Source organism: Natrix helvetica, assembly GCF_964273705.1.
Source record: "Natrix helvetica genome assembly, chromosome: 4".
NCBI lineage: Eukaryota > Metazoa > Chordata > Lepidosauria > Squamata > Natricidae > Natrix > Natrix helvetica.
The window spans coordinates 20928067-20948030 of record NC_138550.1 but is presented as its reverse complement, the minus strand read 5'-3'; the positions used below and the strand labels follow the sequence as shown (position 1 = coordinate 20948030).

The window sequence follows — 19964 nt, the reverse complement described above, 5'->3', positions numbered from 1 at the left end:
ACTGAACATATTGCTGGGTATTGCTATGTAGAGGATGGGAAGCTTTTTTTTAAAGAAATATAGCTCTCAGCTGACTCAGTTGAGTTTTACATCCAGTGGCAGAGCCAGAACAAAACCGGGAAAACAGCTTTTCCTCTACGCATTCCAGAGCTTCCTTAATCGTTTGCACAGCCATAAGTTGCTGCGGACTTTTCAACTCAGCATTAAGTGCTCTTCTGAAGCCAGGTTTTCAAAACTATTTTGGCATGTTTTTAAGATTTAACAATATCAGAACCCGTTCTTTCCTTTTGCAAAATCTCGCTTCTTTTGTGGCAAGTAAAGGTAAAGGAGTTCTGTTGCGTTTTACTATGCTAATTGTTGCCAATCATATGGGTCAGAGCTCTTCTCCATTTCAAGTCCATTGAGCCTGCACTATTAGAAGACATTTCCACAGTCATGTGGCCAGTGTGATGTCACTGGATGCTGTTACCTTTGCACCTAAGTGGTACCTAATTATCTACTTGCATTTGTATGCTTTTGAGCTGCTAGGTTGGCTGGGGCAAGAATGGGAGCTCGCCACATTCCAGGTCTTGAACCTGGGCTGCCAGTTTTCCAGCCAACAAGCCAAGTGTCTTAACTGTTGAGCCAACGCGCCACCCCTCTTGTGTCAAGGGAGAAAGGTAGGATATATAGATAGTCTCATTTAACAACCACAATTGGGATAGGCAACTTTCTGCTAAATGATACAGTCATTAAGTGAAACATGACAATATCTAACTCATGATGTCACTTCTACTGTGGTCAGTAAGTGAATCATCGGCACAATGTCACATGACTACAACTTGTGGCAGCTTTCCCATTTACTTTGCTTGTGATAAATCAGCTGTGAAGGTCACAAGCAAAATTATATATGACCACAGGATGCTATAATAGTTGTTCGAGAACTGCTTTTTCAGTACTGTCCTACATTCAAACGGTTGTTAAATAGGGGAGTCATTAACTGAGGACTTCTGTATATTGAATAAATAGCATATTGAGGGCTGTCAGAGATTTGATATATTTAGATTTTACATTGTAATGCAGTGAAACAAATTCAGCTGCTACATATTGATGAGAAATAAGCATATAAACTGTGGCTGTTAAAGTTACTTTCAACATTACCACTACATTTTCAGTGTGTGTATTCAAAAGGTATTTCAATCCACAATATTAGAGATTGACTTCGAAACAATATGTTGATCTGATCTAATACGAAACTTGTTATATTTATTCAAAACTTTATTGTCTTTTCAGTCTGAAAAATAGAATAATTACAGCAAGATTTTGACAATATACAATTACTAGAGGAACAAATTCAAAAGATTAAAATAAAAGGCTGTATAAAATGGATCCTTTAATCCAAATAAATAAATATAGTTGTCTAAAGCTATACTGATTTTCCTGCAAACGTGGGAAATGCCACTGAAAATATAAAATGGCCTGCCCCAGTTTGTGGCATCCAGTTACATTGTTATAGAAATTACCTTATTTTTCAGAATTTAAGATGCACCTTTTTCCCTTAAAAAAGAGGGTGAAAATCTGTGTGCGTCTTATACACTGAATACAGCGTTTTTGGCCTACCGAAACCCCCACCCCTTTGCAAAAATGGCCATGTAGAAGGTCTGGGAGCCTTCCAGAGTGCTCCTGGGGGCTGGGGAGGGCTAAAATGAGCTAAAAATGGACCTTTCACACCCCCCCCCCAGCCACCAGGAGCACTCTACAAGCCTCCCAAAGCCTCCGCATGCCCTTTTTTTGCTCATCCCCCCCCCAGCCCCCAGGAGCACTCTACAAGCCTCCCAAAGCTCTGCATGCCCCCCCCCTTTTTTTTTTTTTTGCAAAAAACGAGGCATGCAGAGAGTTTGGGAGGCCTGCAGAGAGCAAAAACCTTTTTTTTAATTTACCTCTTCAAAACCATGGTGTGTCTTAAACTGGTGCATCTTATAGTCCAAAAAAATACGGTAAATCAGTTTACATCCATTTTTAAAATTTTGCTTATTATTATTAAAGATTTGTACTGCTTCTTTTTGAAATGGATATTAGTGCTAGGATTAGCAGAGATAATGCTAAATGACAGACACACTTATCTCCAAGTTGTAACAGTTCGCAGAATTCTGACCTTTGGTTGTCTGACTGAAGGTCACTTGGGAAGCTTTTCACAGAATCATTCTGCAGTTTAAATGAAAATCTCATTGGTTTTGTTTTTTTTATCCCAGCCATATTTTCTGGTACGCCCTGTGCTGATTGCTATTATTAGCTAATTTATCATGTAACCCTTACATTTGGGTAGCAGAAAGACATGCATAAATGTTGATGGAGATTCTCAGTCATCCAGGTCATGGTTGTCCCAAAGGTGCTTTTTCACAAGGGAACTGGACTTTCTTGTCTTTCGCTTGTCATCCTTTGAAGACGTTTGGCTTCTCATCATTCCCCACCATCCAGTCAGAGCTGAAGAAGCTTCTTGATGAGAAGCTACACCTCTTCAAAGAAAAAGCAGAAAGTCCAGTTGCCTCTTGAAAAAGCACCTTTGGGACATTGCCATCAGCTCTGAGCCTGTCATTCTAGCCAAATTGGCAAAGGACAGATTTTGACCTGTTCGCCTGACGGTCTTGGCTAGTAGCCCTGAATTTGAGAAACGTGCAGTCATCCAAATTTAGAAAATATAGTCATTGAGGATTATCATTACTTCCAGGTGAAAGCGCCAATTAAGTTGTATCTTATGGTCAAACAGGTGTGGCAATAAGGACTAAACAGCAAAAAAAAGGTTACATATTATTCATAGGTAACTACCATGTTTCCCCGAAAATAAGACAGGGTCTTATTTTCTTTTGACCCCCAAAATAAGCAGTTGGCCGTATTATTTTTAAGGTGCAGGAGATGGTGAGCATGGTCAGCTCATGGCTGCTGCTGTGTTGCAATATTTTTGGGGAGGGCTTATTTTAGCGCATGCGCACCAACGCCCGATTGGGCTTATTATCCGGGAAGGTCTTATTTTCAGGGAAACAGAATAGAAAATTGCTCTAGTTTAAAAAGTTATGGGTGGCATAAGAAAAGAATTTTGCTTATCTCATACAGCTAGTGCTCGACTTACGATCACAACTGAGCCCAAAATTTCCATTGCTAAATGCTGTTAAGTGAGTTTTGCCTCATTTAATGACCTTAGTTGTTAAGTGAATCACAGCACTTGCTAAATTGGTAATATGGTTATTGGTCAGAAGGTCGCAAAAGATGATCACATGACTCTGGAACAGACTCATGTGTTGGTGGCAATATTCCAGAGGAGTGGTGGGATTCAGCCACCTATTCAGGAGAACCGGTTGTTAACTTTCTAAGCAGTTTGGAAAACTAGTTGTTGGAAGAAATCTCATTTTGTTTTGTTTTTTTCACTTTACAGGGCTAATCCTGTAAGGAAGGCAGGAAGGAAACATTCTGGTGTTGTTTTTAGCCTAATCTTCATTGCCCTGCTTACAGAAACCACTTCTCCTTATTACATTGTAACAGCTAAGGCAAAGCGCCCATCAACGTGTGTGATGTTGAGTTGGCCACGGCCACCCAGTCACATGACCACCAAGTCCCGTCTACCCAGCTCGTCATTAGGGCAGAGAATCAATTGTTAAATTGTTTGAATCCCACCACTCCTCTGGAATATTGCCACCAACACATGAGTCAGTTGCCAAGCGTCTGAATTTTGATCACATAACCATGGGGATGACAGTCATACTCATAAGTCACTTTTTTCAGTGCTGTTGTAACTTCAGACAGCCACTAAAGGAAGTGTTGTAAGTCGAGGACTGCCTGTATAGCAATTAGTTCCCATAGAGGTCAGAAAGATGCAGGATATGAATGAATAATGCTCTCCTATCCCAGCAAACGATACCAACAGACATCCTGTCTCTGAATATCAAAAAAATGTAGCCACAATCAACTGAAATCCATCATTACTTCTTAGGTAGTAATGATTTATTTTAGGTTGTTACTTTGCAAAGAGTTTTCTTTTACTTTTCCTCATTTAACTAGCTTTCAGGATTATTGGATGACCTTAGACTTCAATACTGTGAGAGAAAATCTTCCTTTCTGAACTATTTAAATTTTAAATATTTCTACCATATTCCCCCCCTCCCAATTGACTATTTCAGAAGCTAAAAAAGGAAGATACCTCATACATTAGGTCCCTTGATCAATTTAAGTGTTTGTTTCATCCTTTTTGAAGGATAGTTATAAAAAAATATTCCATGTATGAATGCATTACTGATTAAATCATGGCATCTTACTGAAACTATTAATTTTCATCTTATTTCCTAATGATACTTCACTTTTATTTTATTAAGCCCAACAGTACTTTTTGGATCAATCATTGCCACCTCAGATTTCTATCAGTTTATATACTGAATTACTTTTTTTTTGGGGGGGTGTTCTTGTTTGCTTGTATGAATTTCCCTAAATAAATGGATACAATACTAGCAAAATCAGTCAATTCACTTGCTAATCCTAGGTTAATGACCGTAGAATAAATTCAAAAGCAGGGCCCCAATATGTATGCTGCAGGGGTGGATTGCTTGCTGCCTGCATTACTGCTGGTTCGGCACACATTTTGCACAAAAAATGTGTTTGTGCGCATTTGCGCCTAAAAAGGCCTGTGCATGCGCACAATGTTAGAAAAGTTGAAATAAGTTACATTTTTGCAATGAAGATTGTTCTGCACATGCGCAGAACCAAAAATCAAGATGGCAGTGCCGAGGATAGAACGGGTTCGGGGGCGTGGCAGGCCGAGTTACTACCTACTGGTAGGTAGTAACTCGGTCCAAACTGGTAGGAGCCCACCTCTGGTATGCTGGAAAATTCTCACTGTTTAAATTCTCTAGTATACATTATTGATGGATTATTCCTCTCTATTTTCTGTTCTTTAGTCAATGACTGAGTTAAGGAGAGCTCTTGTCTTATGTGCTCGCTGTATTTTCTCAGAAACCTTTTCAAAAGCCTTTTAAAGAGCTCAGGCAGCCATTGTCTGCTAGATTACCTCATTCACATGCTTGTTGACGCCCTCAGAAAATTCAAAAAGGTCAGAGAGGCAACCATGTTGATGATTCCTTAACAGGCTTTATCTTCCTATAAACCCGATCATTTTAACTCTAATAACACTTGGCACCCATTTACCCAGAACAGATGTTTCCTGGAGCTTTCTTGGTTCCTGTACAAAAAGGAACCACTGCCCGGTCCTGTTCTGAAGGTCATCTCACATATATTTGCTGAAGGATCAGCATGTTTATGTTTTAGTGCTTTAAAATCTCTTGGACGGATTCCATCTGAACCAGAGGAATTATTTGTTTTTCATTTGCCTGTTCAACGTAAAACGTATCTTGTCAGCACAATCTTTCCTCAGATTTCTCTCATTAAATTATCAGTTCAGATACGGATATTTGCACTAGGATGCTATGTGCTGACTACTAAGTTACCTTGGGGACATGTCCTAGTTATATTGCTCTTCTTTAGGAATTTGCCCTTCTATAATTTCTAGTTTATAATATGACATTGTGCCTTCTTTCTGAAGTGCCAAGGACAGTATTTCCCATAGACTTTTATGCTGAGATAACTATATGTCCCTATTTGTCTCTTCGTCATTAACGTTCTTTTTAGCCCTATAGCTCTGATCCCCCAAGCACCCCAGTTTCCCCCTACACACACACACACACACACACACACACACACACACACACACACACAGAGTTTTGGCTCAAAGACTTTTAATATTCACTTCTGAACACTTAGGCTGTATGCCTTTATGGAAACATCTCTGCCATATGTGTTGTCATCTGTGAGCGCTTGCCTGCTTTGATTTTCCTGCTTTATAGTTCGTTTATGTCCTACTTTTTAATAATCAAACATTTTTACCTGAACTCTGCAGAGGTGATTGATGCCGAACCAGATGTTTTCCAGCTCATTTCATTTTCCTGGCTGGAGATGGGATGGATCTGCTACTAGTTCTATCCTGTTTTAAATTGTTACCTTCTTTTTAAACACAGTATTATTTCCACAGTGACTATCAAATTGGATTCTTCTGCCCATGCATTCCTTCACACTCCTCAGGTTTTCCTGGTAGCTGATTCTGCATATTCAGTGGTGGGTTCCTACTGGTTTGGACTGGTTCAGCCGAACCGGTAGTGATTTGATGGCCTGAGTCACTGGAACCAGCAGCGACCCAAGCCTTCACGCTGTCGAACCAGTTCTCCTATGGCGGTGCCATCTTGATTTTCAGTTTTGCGCATGCGCAGAATAATTTTCATAGAACAAATGTAATCCCCCCCCCATTTTTAAAAACATTTTGCGCATGCGCAGACCTATTTATGAGCAAATGCGGGGCACGCACCGAACCAGCAGTAATGCCAGAACAACCCATCTCTGCACATATGAGCTATATAACTTTTCAGTTAAATATAGTTTGATCCTCTCAACTTCCTATTTAGAAACCTGCACTTGGCTTCCAGAACCTCAAAAACCACAATGTCATGGGTTCCACATTATTTACGCCATTGTGCATCATGACTGCTGAATCAGTCACAGAATTATTTACCAAGCTAAAGTGAGATGTGTAGTTTCGTTCCATCATGCAGGATGACTTTTACAAATCTTTTTCTCTGTCATATCATCCACTCCTATGAAATCTCAGAAGCATATCCATGACAAAAGAGAGCATCTGTTCATCACCAAGGAATGGAGTAATTCTAATATTTTTCCCTCTTTGGAGTGTTTTCATACAAAAAAGCCAAAAAAACCTCCATAACAGCAGAAGAATTGTTACCTTGCTAATGAAATGACATTGTCTTATCCCTGCAGACCCTCAGCCTCTGAATATTTCCATTTCTCCACATCAGTTTTCCTGAGAAAGAATTCAATCCAGAAAACACTATCCAAGTATATTCTAGATCAGGGGTGTCAAACTCATGGCCCGTAGGCTGGATGCGTCATGCACGCCCGGTTTAGTGGAAGGGAAAAAAGTCACGATATGTCATGTGACGATGCCCTGACAATGCAAGTTTGACACCCTTGTTCTAGATAATAAGTCTAAGCATGCTTATATAAGGTCAAAAAAAGTATTTAAAACTCCATACAAATGTAACCATGTTCAACCATATAGCCTCATCTTTGTTCTAGCTGACCTGTGAAAATGAGGCAGCTGCTTTAATGTGTTGACTCATTAAAGGAGCCATACCCTTTCTTTTCTTTTTGCAGGCTTGCGTAGAAGCATGGAAAAAAATGGCCGCTTTAATGAGAAATAGGTGTGCTTGCATGAAGTTTGAAACAGTTCATTCAAATTATTTGCAAATTGGTCCTCTGCACTATGGGATAGGCCCATATCTCTACTAGTTCTCTACCTCTATAGCTTTCTTCCTTAATTTCATTTTGTTTACTTCCATGCACTATTGCTAAACTCACCTGTCTGCCTAACCTCTTATTATAATGATTTATCATTTAGATGGAGGTGTGTGCTCTCTTAGACTCCCGCTCATGTCCTGAGAACTGTTCTCCATCAATGCTCCTCTAATTTCTAAGCCTCCCCCTCAGGTTTTCCTTTTAAACCCTATGTAAAGGTTCAGTTTCATTCACCAACTCAGGATTGCGTCTCCTAGGACTAGCTGAGTATTTATAGAGCTGAATAGCTGCTGGCCCATCCCCAAGTAGCTAAATAAATCCCTTCAGCCACTACCTTGTGCTCAGTGGAGGTCTATTGTAATGAAGTTGATCCAGTTTTCCCGTGTGTGTGTGTTTTTTTGTGTGTGGTATTTTTCCACGTTTGTTGTCTTAATGCCTTAATGTATGTAACAGGTACAATTTTAAAAATGTAATCATGGGCATATCCTGCAGAAGCCGGGGCCCCTGAGTATACCATTATAAAACCTTCATAAATGGCCCAGAAATAGAAATTACCATGTGTTCTGGGAAACAATATTGTCTTCCTTGAGCTTCCAGTGGACCAGAGACTTAGCAGCATGAATAATCACAATGAACTTTCCTTAAAAGGCTAATTCTCCTTTCTTTTGAAGAAGCCCATTGTTCTGCCACTCCCTTGAAGAGCTCTGGATCTTCTTCCGGCATCTGTTGCCCGTCCTTCTTGTGAATGGAAAAGCACATTGTTTATGTTTGTATTAAGGATGGGATTTTTAGCGGTTTCCTTTGGTCCACCTCTTGAACTGCCTGTTGTCTCCTTCAGGCATACCAATCCTTGGGGAAAGGATTCTTGTCTGTTTTTGAGAAGAGGAGGAATCTTTCCATAAGTTCTTTCACAATCTTTACTTAGGATTATAAATATACTCTGGCAACCAGCTCCCTTCCCTCCCCCCCTCTCAATGAAAAATGTCGCTGGGCAGTCTTATAAAACAACTGGAGTCCTATCCTCTGCCAATGTGAGTGGGGAAGTAAGCCAACACAGAGGCTAAAACAGGGGAAGCTGTCCGCTGCTATTCCAGCCTTGATGAAATAGTATTTAGGTAAAGAGTGCATGGAAATAACTTCTGGCTATGAAACGATATTTATTTTCTCCAAGTGGGGGTGGTTAATGTAGTCCCTGCTTAACAACCAATCATTCAGCCAGTATTTGAAGTTACGACGGCAATGAATAAATGATAGTTACAATTGGTCCTGCAGTTATGGCCACAGCAAGGCCCCACAGTCATGTGATCGTAATTCGGCCACATGGCAGCCTACTTGCATTTATGACAATGGCATACATTTCAACTCTCCCCACCCGCCTGTCTCCTGCCATCTCTGCTCTCTTGGCCACCCTGTACTCCCCAACTATTTGTTCTCATATTAATTATTTTAAAAGAATATGAAGGATGCCATCTGCAGCATATTGTACGAAGAGCTGCTGCAGGGTGGTGTTGTGGCCCGCCAGTGGCCAGTGGAGCTGGTGGCAGACTCAGTCAGTGAGGAGATTGGGGAGAAACATGGGCCAGTCCTTTAGTCTGGGGAAGGCTCTGATGAGTGCTTTGCGTCAGAGGTAGAGATGGGGCCAGGGCTGTCCAACAATTATCAGCTGCCTTCAGAGTCAGATATCAGTGGGGCAAAAGAACAGCTGGAACCTGCTCCTGATGTGCGCATGCACAGAGCTGCCAGGATAAGGGAACAGTGAAGGAACAAGGGCCGACTCAAGAGTAAAGGCACAGGTGGGCAGTGAATGGCCCCTCCCATAGGGAATAAAGAGGAGCGAAAGGGGAGGGGAGTTTGCAGGAGACAATTAGTTCAGTTCATTAGGGTGAAGATCTGTTCCTGACTTCTTGCCAAGTAATTGCTGCTACAGTGTGGCATTTGGATGATATCAGCCTGGCAAGTCTCCAAGCCTGATAAAGGTCTGTAGTTGTAAAAGCTCATGAAAGACTGTTTGCCAGGACTTTGCTGGAGAGGAATTCCCTTTAACCTAAATAAAAGTTTTTATCAGGACGAGGTCTGCTTCATGCTCTTGGGAAGCCTAGGTTAGAACAGGTATCCCTGTAGAACTGAATATTTTTTAAAATATTTGGAGCATTCTAGCTACAGGCCAAAACCTAGTTCATTTGAGTTTGTGTCTTGAGTTGCTAGTGATGTTAGTGAGCATTCTCAGCCAACTAGTTCTAGAAAGCTTTGTTCTACCCCTAATATGTGGGTTTCTAGACCTTTCGAAACACCTCCTTGTTTTCCCTTTTTAGTTGAATAGACAGTTAATTGGGTTGTACATTTTGAAGCTTGAAACTGATTGAACAAAAACCTTAAAACAACCATGCAGCTATGCTTGTTTTTAAAAAATGAAAATGGGAATTACTTTTGCTACCAGTGTTTATAGAAAGATGGTGCAGGAAAGAATGCCTCTTTTAATATAACATTTTCTGTTATATAGAGTGTACATAGAGTGTAGTGGTTCAGATGCCTGGACTAAGACCAGGGAGACTCAGGGTTGGATCTTCTCTCAACCACAGAAATTCATTGGGGGCAGTGGTGGGATTTAAAAAAAAATTACTACTGGTTCTGTGGGCATAGCTTGGTGGGCATGGCATGGCTTGGTGGCCGTGGCTTGGTTGGCATGGCAGGGGAAGGCTACTGTAAAAACTCCATTCCCTCCCCACTCCAGGGGAAGGTTACTGCAAAATCCCCATTTCCTTCCCATCAGCTGGGACTCAGGAGGCAGAGAATAGATGGGAGCGGGGCCAGTCAGAGGTGGTATTTACCCGTTCTCCGGACTACTCAAAATTTCCACTACCGGTTCTCCAAAACCGGTCAGTACAGGCTGAATACCATCTCTGATTGGGGGACTTTGGACTACTCAAAACCCAACTTACCTCATAAAATGGTTGTTGTGGGAAAATCAGAGGAGTGCAATCTATATTATTTTGAGCTGCTGGAGGAAAGGCAGGATACAATAAATAAATATTACTTGCGTTTTTTCTTTTACTTTAAAGGCATAATCTATTCAGATATAATGCATCAATAAAATGCATCAGTTCGTTGTACTTATATTGCATAAAATATTTCCAGATTGTTTACAGATATCTTGTGTTTATTTAATTTTGTCTAGGAAATGGCTATTAGAGCTCTCAAACAGACTGGGAGCAGAAGCATTGAAGCAGCTTTGGAATATATTAGCAAGATGGGATACTTAGACCCTAGAAATGAACAAATAGTCCGTGTAATTAAGCAGACCTCTTCAGGTAAGCAAGTTACAAATCATGTGTTTCTCAACTATTTCAAGGTGGATCTAGCTCTGAATGTACACCAGATTTAAGACTTCAGCTCTCCTAACTTCGCTAGATGTAGCGCCACAGTATAAGGCAGGAGGAAGAGAGATGATGGTCCTATGGAAATCTCTACATGAAGTTCCATGACTAGATCATTTTATGTGATAATCTCTCATGTAACTGGGTGGAATTCTTGCGGAAACTCCATTGCGTTTAATGTTAAAAGATTTGCGATTGAAATTTCCTTTTACAAGGGAAAAACTAGATGTAAGAATTCCATGCTGTTTTCAGCACAAAAATAAAAGGAACAACATAGTCTATGTACATCACTATTTTTCTTTCCCCATTCTTTCACATGTGCAGCAAGACCAATATGCTTATAAAGAAACTTCAAGAACATTTTATTTTTTCCCCAAAATTGATTTCATGCACAACGAAAAGTAAACTTGACCGGGAACCAGTGCTTAAACAGTGGACACAGTGAATAATTGTTTTAAATCTGGCATGGTTACATAAGGCTCTCTCCTTCCTTCTCTCTTTCTGTCTCCCTCTGTGTGTCTGTGTGTGTTTGAAAGAAAGAACAGCATTTATTCATATACCTATCTTTCTGATGTTAATCCATTCATTGTGTTATTCTCCACAGGAAAAAGTATAATGCCAAGCAGTGTAAGCCGAAGGCCAAGTTTTGAAGGATCCACTGAATCTTTTTCACCTTATCACCAGATAACTAACCCAGCCTACGAAGGCACTGGCTTTGGTGCTGAATCTGCTAATGTGCTCAGTGAAGTTCCCAGGCCATATATGGACTATTTACTTTCTGCTTCTCAGTCTGCAACCATGAATGCTCCTGTACAAAGGCCACCATGCTTAAGCTCCCACAACACTCCTGGCAACCTTCAACAGAAAGCTTACCCTACTAACATGGATTCCCCGGTCATCAGCTATCCAGTGGCAGGTCATAGTAACCAAGCTTTGCAGTTGCAGGGTACCCATGGCTCAAATAGTCCACATTACGGCAGACAGCCTGTGATGGTGCAGAGTGAGAGTCTTGGATATGGAATTCAGCGGAGCCATTCTTTTCAAAACAAAATGCAACAAGAAGGAGGGTATCCGAGCCTCCCTAACAAAGCAGCTGTTGCACCTAACAATTCTGGCCATGGGTTCCAGCAGGCACCGGCTGGTCTATACATGCCACATTCCCATCACAAACAGCCAATCCCAAGTTCTCATCCAATTCACGTAATCACCAGAGGTGCTCCGTTTAGTAATGAATTTTCAGACAGCCCACCCCAGGGTCTCTTAACCCCATCTAGGAATAGCCTGAATATGGACCTATATGATTTGAATAACTCTCAGATTCAGCAGTGGCAAACAACCTCTTCCTCCTCTTCCTCTTCTTCATCCCGTCGTGATTCACTACAGAGCCAAGCATTGGAAGCCTCTCCACGGCAACATGTACCCTTCAGGCCCGACGCCTGTGTCCCCAGTAGAACCAATTCTTTTAACAACCACCAGCCACAAATGCCCGTACCTATGAGGCAGGCTGCTTCGGGCAAAGCTGAGGCCTCCATTCCTTCTCCAAATACCATCACGGCTGTCACAGCTACTCATATTCTCCAGCCAGTGAAGAGCACAAGAGTGATGAGGCCTGAACCTCAGACTGCTGTAGGCCCCGCGCATCCAGGTTGGCTACCTTCACAGTCTTCGGCACTCGACAACCTAGGAATGATGGAGCAGCACCCCCTTCCTGTTGGAGGAGCAAATGCCTATCAGTTAGATGTTGATTATAGCAATCAGGAACTCAGGTGTCCTCCACCGCCATATCCCAAACATTTGCTGCTACCCAACAGTTCAGAGCAGTTTGATATGAACTGTTTACGTCCAGGAATGGAACAAACCATTCGGAGAATCCCAAGCTCATCAAGCAACAAATCTGAGGAAAACGGAGAAAGGAATGACAAAATCAAGACGGCTAAATCCGAAAAAGTGGGCAAGGATAAAAAGCAAATACAGACCTCCCCAGTCCCAGTGCGGAAGAATGGCAAAGATGAAGAGAAGAGAGAGTCCCGAATCAAGAGCTACTCACCATTTGCCTTTAAATTCTACATGGAGCAGCACGTGGAGAATGTTATAAAGACCTATCAGCAGAAAATGAATCGCCGGCTGCAGCTAGAGCAGGAAATGGCCAAGGTGATTTACTTTTGTGGGGCGGTGTATTTGATTTTGTAAAACTTGTTACGTTAGGACTTTCCATGCACACATAAATCATACATAACAGTGCTGTATCTAAAGAAAAGCAAGTTTGTAGGTCTTTCTCTTTTTTACATACAGCATCACTTCGTCTAAAACCAAAAGGACATTCCTGTTCCTTTAACATGTATTTGTACCCTATGACTCTCATTAAGTGTTGTACTTTATGATTCTTGACGAATGTATCTTTTCATGTCTTTTTATGTACGCTGAGAACATATGCACTAAAGACAAATTCCTTGTGTGTCCAATCACACTTGGCCAATAAAGAATTCTATTCTATTCTATTCTAAATAAAAAAACATAGATATAAAGTTTTCCTCCAGCATGATTAAGGGCTATTCTGGTGACAGTCCCTGCCACTTTCTTGGCAAGATTGCAGAACTCTTTTGCCATTTTCTGTTTCTTGAGTGTGATTGGACCAAGATCATCCAGCTGGCTTGGTGAAACTAGAACTCACAGTCTCCTGTTTTCTAGCCTCATGCTCTAACCATTATACCAAACTGACCTAAAAAAGCAATTCTCACAATTGCACGTATTGAATCCAACCAGTTTTTATGTTTGTCAATAGTGTCATGAAATGAATACGATTCTGAACACATTGGGAAAAACTCATTGGGGAGGCCTATGCTGAATATACTCCTCCCCTGATATCTAATGGGAAGGTCCTTCTCTGCAGACTTTGGACTGTCCAGGCAGATGTTAGAGGAAGCCTGGCTTATTTAGGCAGTAAACCTGAACATAATTAATCTGTGCTGTATTTAAAAATGTAGAGCCCAGGGGTGGTATTCACTTACCTTCCCTACCAGTTCGCAAATGTGAGCCCATATGCATGGGATGCCATAGAGCTGGGGTGGGTGGGTGGAGCCACCCGCGATTTCTGCTACCGGTTCAGGCGAACCGGTTCGAACCAGCAGAATACCATCTCTGGTAGACCCTCTATCCCAGTGATAGTTAACCTTTTCCTCATCATGTCCCAAAAATGGGGAGAGTGCAGGGAGACCGTGCACGGGCATGCCACACCCATAATGCTATGTGCGTGACCCCACGCACATGCACACACAACCCCACTCGCCCCCGCTTTTGACATGTGATGGACCGGTTTTTCGCCTTCCCCAGGCTCTAGAGGCTTTCTAGGAGCCTGAGGAGGGCAAAAACAGCCTTCCCTGCCCCCCTCCCCCAAGACCCTCCGGAGGCTTCCCTGAAGCCTCCAGAGGGTGAAAAAGGGCCCTATGGGCAACTCGGAAGTTTGGGAACAGACTTTCAGTTTGCCCGTAGGGCCATTTTTCGCACTCCGGGGGCTTCAGGAGGCTTCTCTGAAGCCTCCGGAACGCGAAAGACGGCCCAGCATGCAAACCGGAAGTCCATTCCCAAACTTCCAGTTTGCATGTTAGATTGTTTTTCACCCTCCGGAGGCTTCAGGAAAGCCTCTGGGGGGCGAAAAACGTCCAAAAAAGAAGGCCGAAGTAAGCTGGCTAGTGTGCACATGTGCACTGGAGCTGACAGGGCAACACCTTGCATGCTCCACGGGCCACCTATGGCACGCGTGCCATAGGTTCGCTATCACGGCTCTACCCCCAACCTGATTCCCTCCAAATAAGGGGAAACTAGCTTAGAACTTGAGAATTGGACAAAAAGATGATTGGCTGTAATTTAGAGTTACAGTATAACTAACATACTTGTGTAGGTTTCTGATAATTGTTGCCATGATACTGATTATTTTGCTTCTTTTTCCTCTCTCTCCCCCACCTCCTGATTTTGACTAAGGCTGGGCTTTGTGAAGCAGAGCAAGAGCAGATGAGAAAAATTCTCTACCAGAAAGAATCAAACTATAACAGGCTGAAAAGAGCTAAAATGGATAAATCGATGTTTGTAAAAATCAAGACTCTAGGCATTGGTGCTTTCGGTGAAGTCTGCCTTGCTTGCAAAGTAGATACTCATGCTCTTTACGCCATGAAAACACTGAGGAAGAAAGATGTGCTCAACCGTAACCAAGTGGCTCATGTCAAAGCTGAAAGGGACATCCTTGCAGAAGCAGACAATGAATGGGTGGTCAAGCTCTACTACTCCTTCCAAGATAAGGACAACCTGTACTTTGTGATGGACTACATCCCAGGAGGAGACATGATGAGCCTGTTGATCCGAATGGAAGTCTTCCCAGAAAAATTAGCTCGGTTTTACATTGCTGAACTAACTTTAGCCATAGAAAGTGTCCACAAAATGGGATTTATTCATAGGGACATCAAACCAGATAATATCCTGATTGATCTTGACGGACACATCAAACTGACTGACTTTGGCCTCTGCACTGGATTCAGGTGGACACATAACTCAAAATACTATCAGAAAGGTAGAGTGCCTATATAGTTTTAAAAAGGAATAACTAATAATGCTAGGCTTTGACATTTTGGTTACTAAATTGTCACTTTGCAGGGTATAAGAACCAGATCTCTCTTTTACAAATTTACAATGTAAACATGTTGCCCAGAAAAGAAGAGGGATTGGGTGCAGGGTTATTATAGTAGAAGTGTGCATGTTCTTTTTTATTCATCCTTGGATAAGCTGAAGTGCAATGCAACGACTCTTTAATTTGACAACTTTCTTGAAAAGCAAAGCTAACTGAGAATTCAATTAGACTGCCAGATTGGGTTAGGCTAAAATAGAAAAATATACATCACAGCTGTTTAAAAAGCCCATTCCTGAAGAATATTCAGAAATACAGTAGAAATTTAAGATAGTGTCCAAGGTTTATTTATTTGAAGAATTCATAACTCACTTATTAGGTAAGTTCTTTGAACGGTTTGCAAAACATCAAAAACATCAATATTTTAAACAGAACGATGTAAAATATCTTAAAAGACATAAGAAAGGCAATACCCTGTGGTGTTTTGGGAAGGAATTCCAAGTAGAGATAGCAAGTGAAACCTTGAAGAATCAGGGAATTTTTGGTAAGGTTGGTAAGAGATTGAAGAGTAGAGAAAAAAGGGTGGAAGGCAGACTAAGTAGGAATGTAAAGATAAGAATAAAACTAGGAACAGACACAAAATCAGTACAGCTAGTTTTCAAGTTACAACCATTTAGTGACCATTTGAAGTTAACAACAGCACTGAAAAAAGTGACTTAGCGTATTTTTAGGAGCATAAGACGCAACGGAGTATAAGACGCACCAAGGTTTTGAAGGGGCAAATTTTTTTTAAAAAGGTTTTGCACTCTGCAAACCTTCCCAAAACGGCCCCGTTTTTTGCAAAAACGGACCCGTTTTTCGCAAAAACGGACCCGTTTTTCGTCAAAAAAGGGGCATTAGGAAGCTTATAGAGTGCTCCTGGGGGCTGGGAGGGGGGGAAATTGAGCAAAAAAAGGCCAATTTTTTGCTCATTTCTGCCCTCCTGAGCCCCCAGGATCTCTCTGAAAGCCACCTACAAGCTATGCACAGCCATTTTGGTGAAGGGGCAGGGTTTCAGGAGACAAAAAAATGCTGTATTCAGTGTATAAGACGCACCCAGAATTTCAGCCTCTTTTTTGAGGGAAAGAGGTGCGTCTTATACTCCGAAAAATACGGTATGATCTTTTTTCACACTTGTGACTGTCATGTAATCAAAATTTGGATGCTTGGCAACTGACATATATTTATGATGGCTGCAGTGACCAGAGATCATGGCTCACTTTTTGTGACCTTCTAGTCAATGGGAAAACCAGATTCACTTAATAACCATGTTACCAACTTAACAGCTACAGTGATTCACTTAACAGCTGTGGCAAGAAAGGAAACTCTTTATAAATAAATCACCCACAGAAAAATGTTAATACAAATTGCAACATCAATGAATTGCATTCTTCATATCTAGAATATTGTAATGCAATTCAGTTTGAATAATGTCTGCTTTTGTTTTGTAATTTGGGAATGTTTGTATGGATCTTTGATTGTAATCTGCTTTTTTGTTTTTGTTTGTCTTCTTTTGAAAGGGAGTCACATCAGGCAGGATAGCATGGAGCCAAGTGATCTTTGGGACGATGTATCTAATTGTAGATGCGGAGACAGGTTGAAGACCTTGGAGCAGAGAGTTAAAAAGCAACATCAGAGATGCTTAGCCCATTCCTTAGTTGGCACTCCCAACTATATCGCGCCAGAGGTTCTTCTACGTAAAGGTAGATGGTTTTTATCTTTGTTAGAAAGGCATTGTTACTTTGAGACCCTGTTGTTCTCACTTGTGCTATTTAATATCATCTTAAATCCAACTGTTCATTTATTTATTAAACTGTTATTTACCGTCTGAATATGCCATCCATATCTAGATAAACTCTTAAAAGCTGTAGGAGGTTCATCTTTTCTTATAACAAAGATAGAGTTACAGAAAATCCATAACTGACTTTCCGACCTAGACAATTTCCATGAAAACAGACTTGGCAAAACCATTTTTACAACAAATATTGGGTAAAACAGATGACAACATTCAGGATAGGTGAAATTTTATGAAGAATACAATGCTTTGTATGTTTTCTTAGCTTTACAAGTTCAGTGAATAAAATAAACTGAATATTCTTGAATGCACATTTTGTTTGCATTAGTGGGTTCTAAATGAACCATTTCCATGATTTCATTTTTTTAGATTAAAAGATTTAATAAGCCTGCTTATAATGGGATGTACCTTATGGTGGTAGTGTTGATGGTGATGGTAATAATCATGATCTTTAAATCTAGCACGAAACAATGAAAACATATATTTTTCTGCCTACCTTTCAGGATATACTCAGCTTTGTGATTGGTGGAGTGTTGGTGTAATTCTCTTTGAGATGTTAGTGGGGCAGCCTCCATTTTTGGCATCAACTCCTACAGAAACTCAGCTAAAGGTATATTCACTTATTGTTACGTTTATGTATATTTATGGTGTGTGTGTGTGTGTCATTGGTGGATTCCAGATCCCATTGCAACTGGTACACTGCGACAGGGCCGGGGGTCCACCATGGGCACATGCGCACCCTCTGCCCTGTAACACTCCAGCTGCTCAGAGGTCGCGCAGGTGCTGTACGCTGCTTGTGCGTGCACAAATGGCTCGGTTAGCTCAAATAGAGGTAAGGAACGGGGTGGGCCCTCTATAGCACCATTCCGGTACGTTGGCTGCTGCTCCCAGCTGCCACCAGTACACCTGTACCAGCTGGAACCCACCACTGGTGTGTGTGTGTGTGTGTGTGTGTGTGTGTGTGTGTGTGTGTGTGTGTGTAAAGGGTCAGACTACCTTACATTAAAATCATCTCAGAAAGAACCAGTAAACAAATAGACTATTACAATTATATGTCATTACTATAGGACACAAACCAAATAAAGCCCTTCCAAGTAAATCAAGTATATCCAAAGATCCAGTAGTCCAAGGGAAAAAAATAGGGTTATATACAACATAGATTGTAAGGATTGTAACAGCCACCATGTAGGTCAGGCAGAAGACTAGCAGAATGCATCCACGAACACCAATTAGCAGTCAGAAGACACAATGAAAATGCCTTAATCTCTCAGTACACGGACAGACTCAAATATGGTTTCAGCTTGGAAACTCTGAATATACCAGACCAAGTTAATCCAAAACCGCGATGGAATTCCTGAAAGCGTGGCATTCAGACAAATCAGCCATCAGTAGACACATAGATATAAACTATGTTTACATACCATTCAAAACAGACAATAAAAAACTAAAAAGAAACAAAAAGATCAGAATCCCTAGCAGCCGACACTCAGATAAGAGTAAAAACCAGAAAATAAATACCCCAATCAAGGTACCACTAACGAAATAACTACATCCCCACCAACATTGGTAGGACAAGCTACTGTATATACAGTAGACAGGGAGCAAACTTCATACTAGCACTGAAGATGTTTTCTAGTTGGGTAATGAGACATCGACAAGCAAAGAGAGCACCAAGGATTCCACAGTTAAACTCCGATCTACATATACGTATTCTTTCCTATTGATTATTATATAATTGTGTTGTCCTTGGGGAAAGTTAAAACTGTTCTCTTTTTCACGCAAACACATACACCTATGAACTCTAAATGGGATTGATTGTTATTAAATACTTAATCAAAATAGCTTTATATGTGAGCTAATGTATATCTATATTGGCAATCAAAACTCTTGATTTTTATATTGTATATATAATACATAGACAGGGTACTACCGTGTCTTCCCCAAAATAAGAGCCACCTGGAAAATAAACCCCAGCATGATTTTTCAGGATGCTTGTAACATAAGGTCCACCCCAAAATAAGCCCCAGTTAAGATTGTCCGCCAGACGGACACATTTAGTACCGTATTCCCCCGAAAATAAGACCTAACAAGATAATAATAAGCCCTAATTCGTCTTTTGGAGCAAAAATTAATATAAGACCTGGTCTTATTTTCAGGGAAACATGGTAGACTACTATATTATATCCCTGGGCATCTCTGTCCCTCTAAAGGTGGATCAGGTTATTTGTGGGATATCATTTGTTTAGATAGGCGTATCACTTAAGTCAGGGGTGTCCAAACTTGGCAACTTTAAGACTTGTGGACTTCAACTCCCAGAATTCCCCGGGCTGGGTAATTCTGGGAGTTGAAGTCCACAAGTCTTAAAGTTGCCAAGTTTGGACACCCCTGACTTAAGTGGTCTCTTTATGTAAAAGTAAAGCAATTTAAGGGTTTTTTTGGTTGTGTGGAGATTATTGGAATTATCTGTGCATTAATTTGAAAGCATTTTTGCTTCTTCCGATCATTAAGTAGGGCATATTTAGCAGTGAGATGGGCCCCTTTGCACAATGGTATCTGTAGTTTCACTAAATATTTGCTACTCTCCTTGGTTCAGAGACTGCAAGACTTCAACAAGATTATGATGAAAGAACTGAGTCAACTGAGGACTATGCTAAATATGCAATTAAATTTCTTCCTAGAATCCCTTTATGAAGTAAGAGTCTTTCTGCCGTGATCTGGTTATCTATTAAATTTGCTCTCTTTGTAAGTGAGGTGATAC

The 19964-nt window shown here is 41.0% G+C and overlaps 1 protein-coding gene across 1 annotated transcript in view; it reads left to right on the top strand.

The window, feature by feature from the left end:
- LATS2 (large tumor suppressor kinase 2) overlaps positions 1 to 19964 on the top strand; it is a 55206-nt gene that overhangs the window by 31732 nt on the left and 3510 nt on the right. Inside the window, exons 3-7 of the mRNA XM_081951665.1 lie at positions 10559 to 10691; positions 11362 to 12908; positions 14736 to 15318; positions 16932 to 17114; positions 17710 to 17816. Coding sequence (XP_081807791.1) covers positions 10559 to 10691; positions 11362 to 12908; positions 14736 to 15318; positions 16932 to 17114; positions 17710 to 17816 — 2553 coding nt within the window. The remainder of the gene's footprint in view (positions 1 to 10558; positions 10692 to 11361; positions 12909 to 14735; positions 15319 to 16931; positions 17115 to 17709; positions 17817 to 19964) is intronic.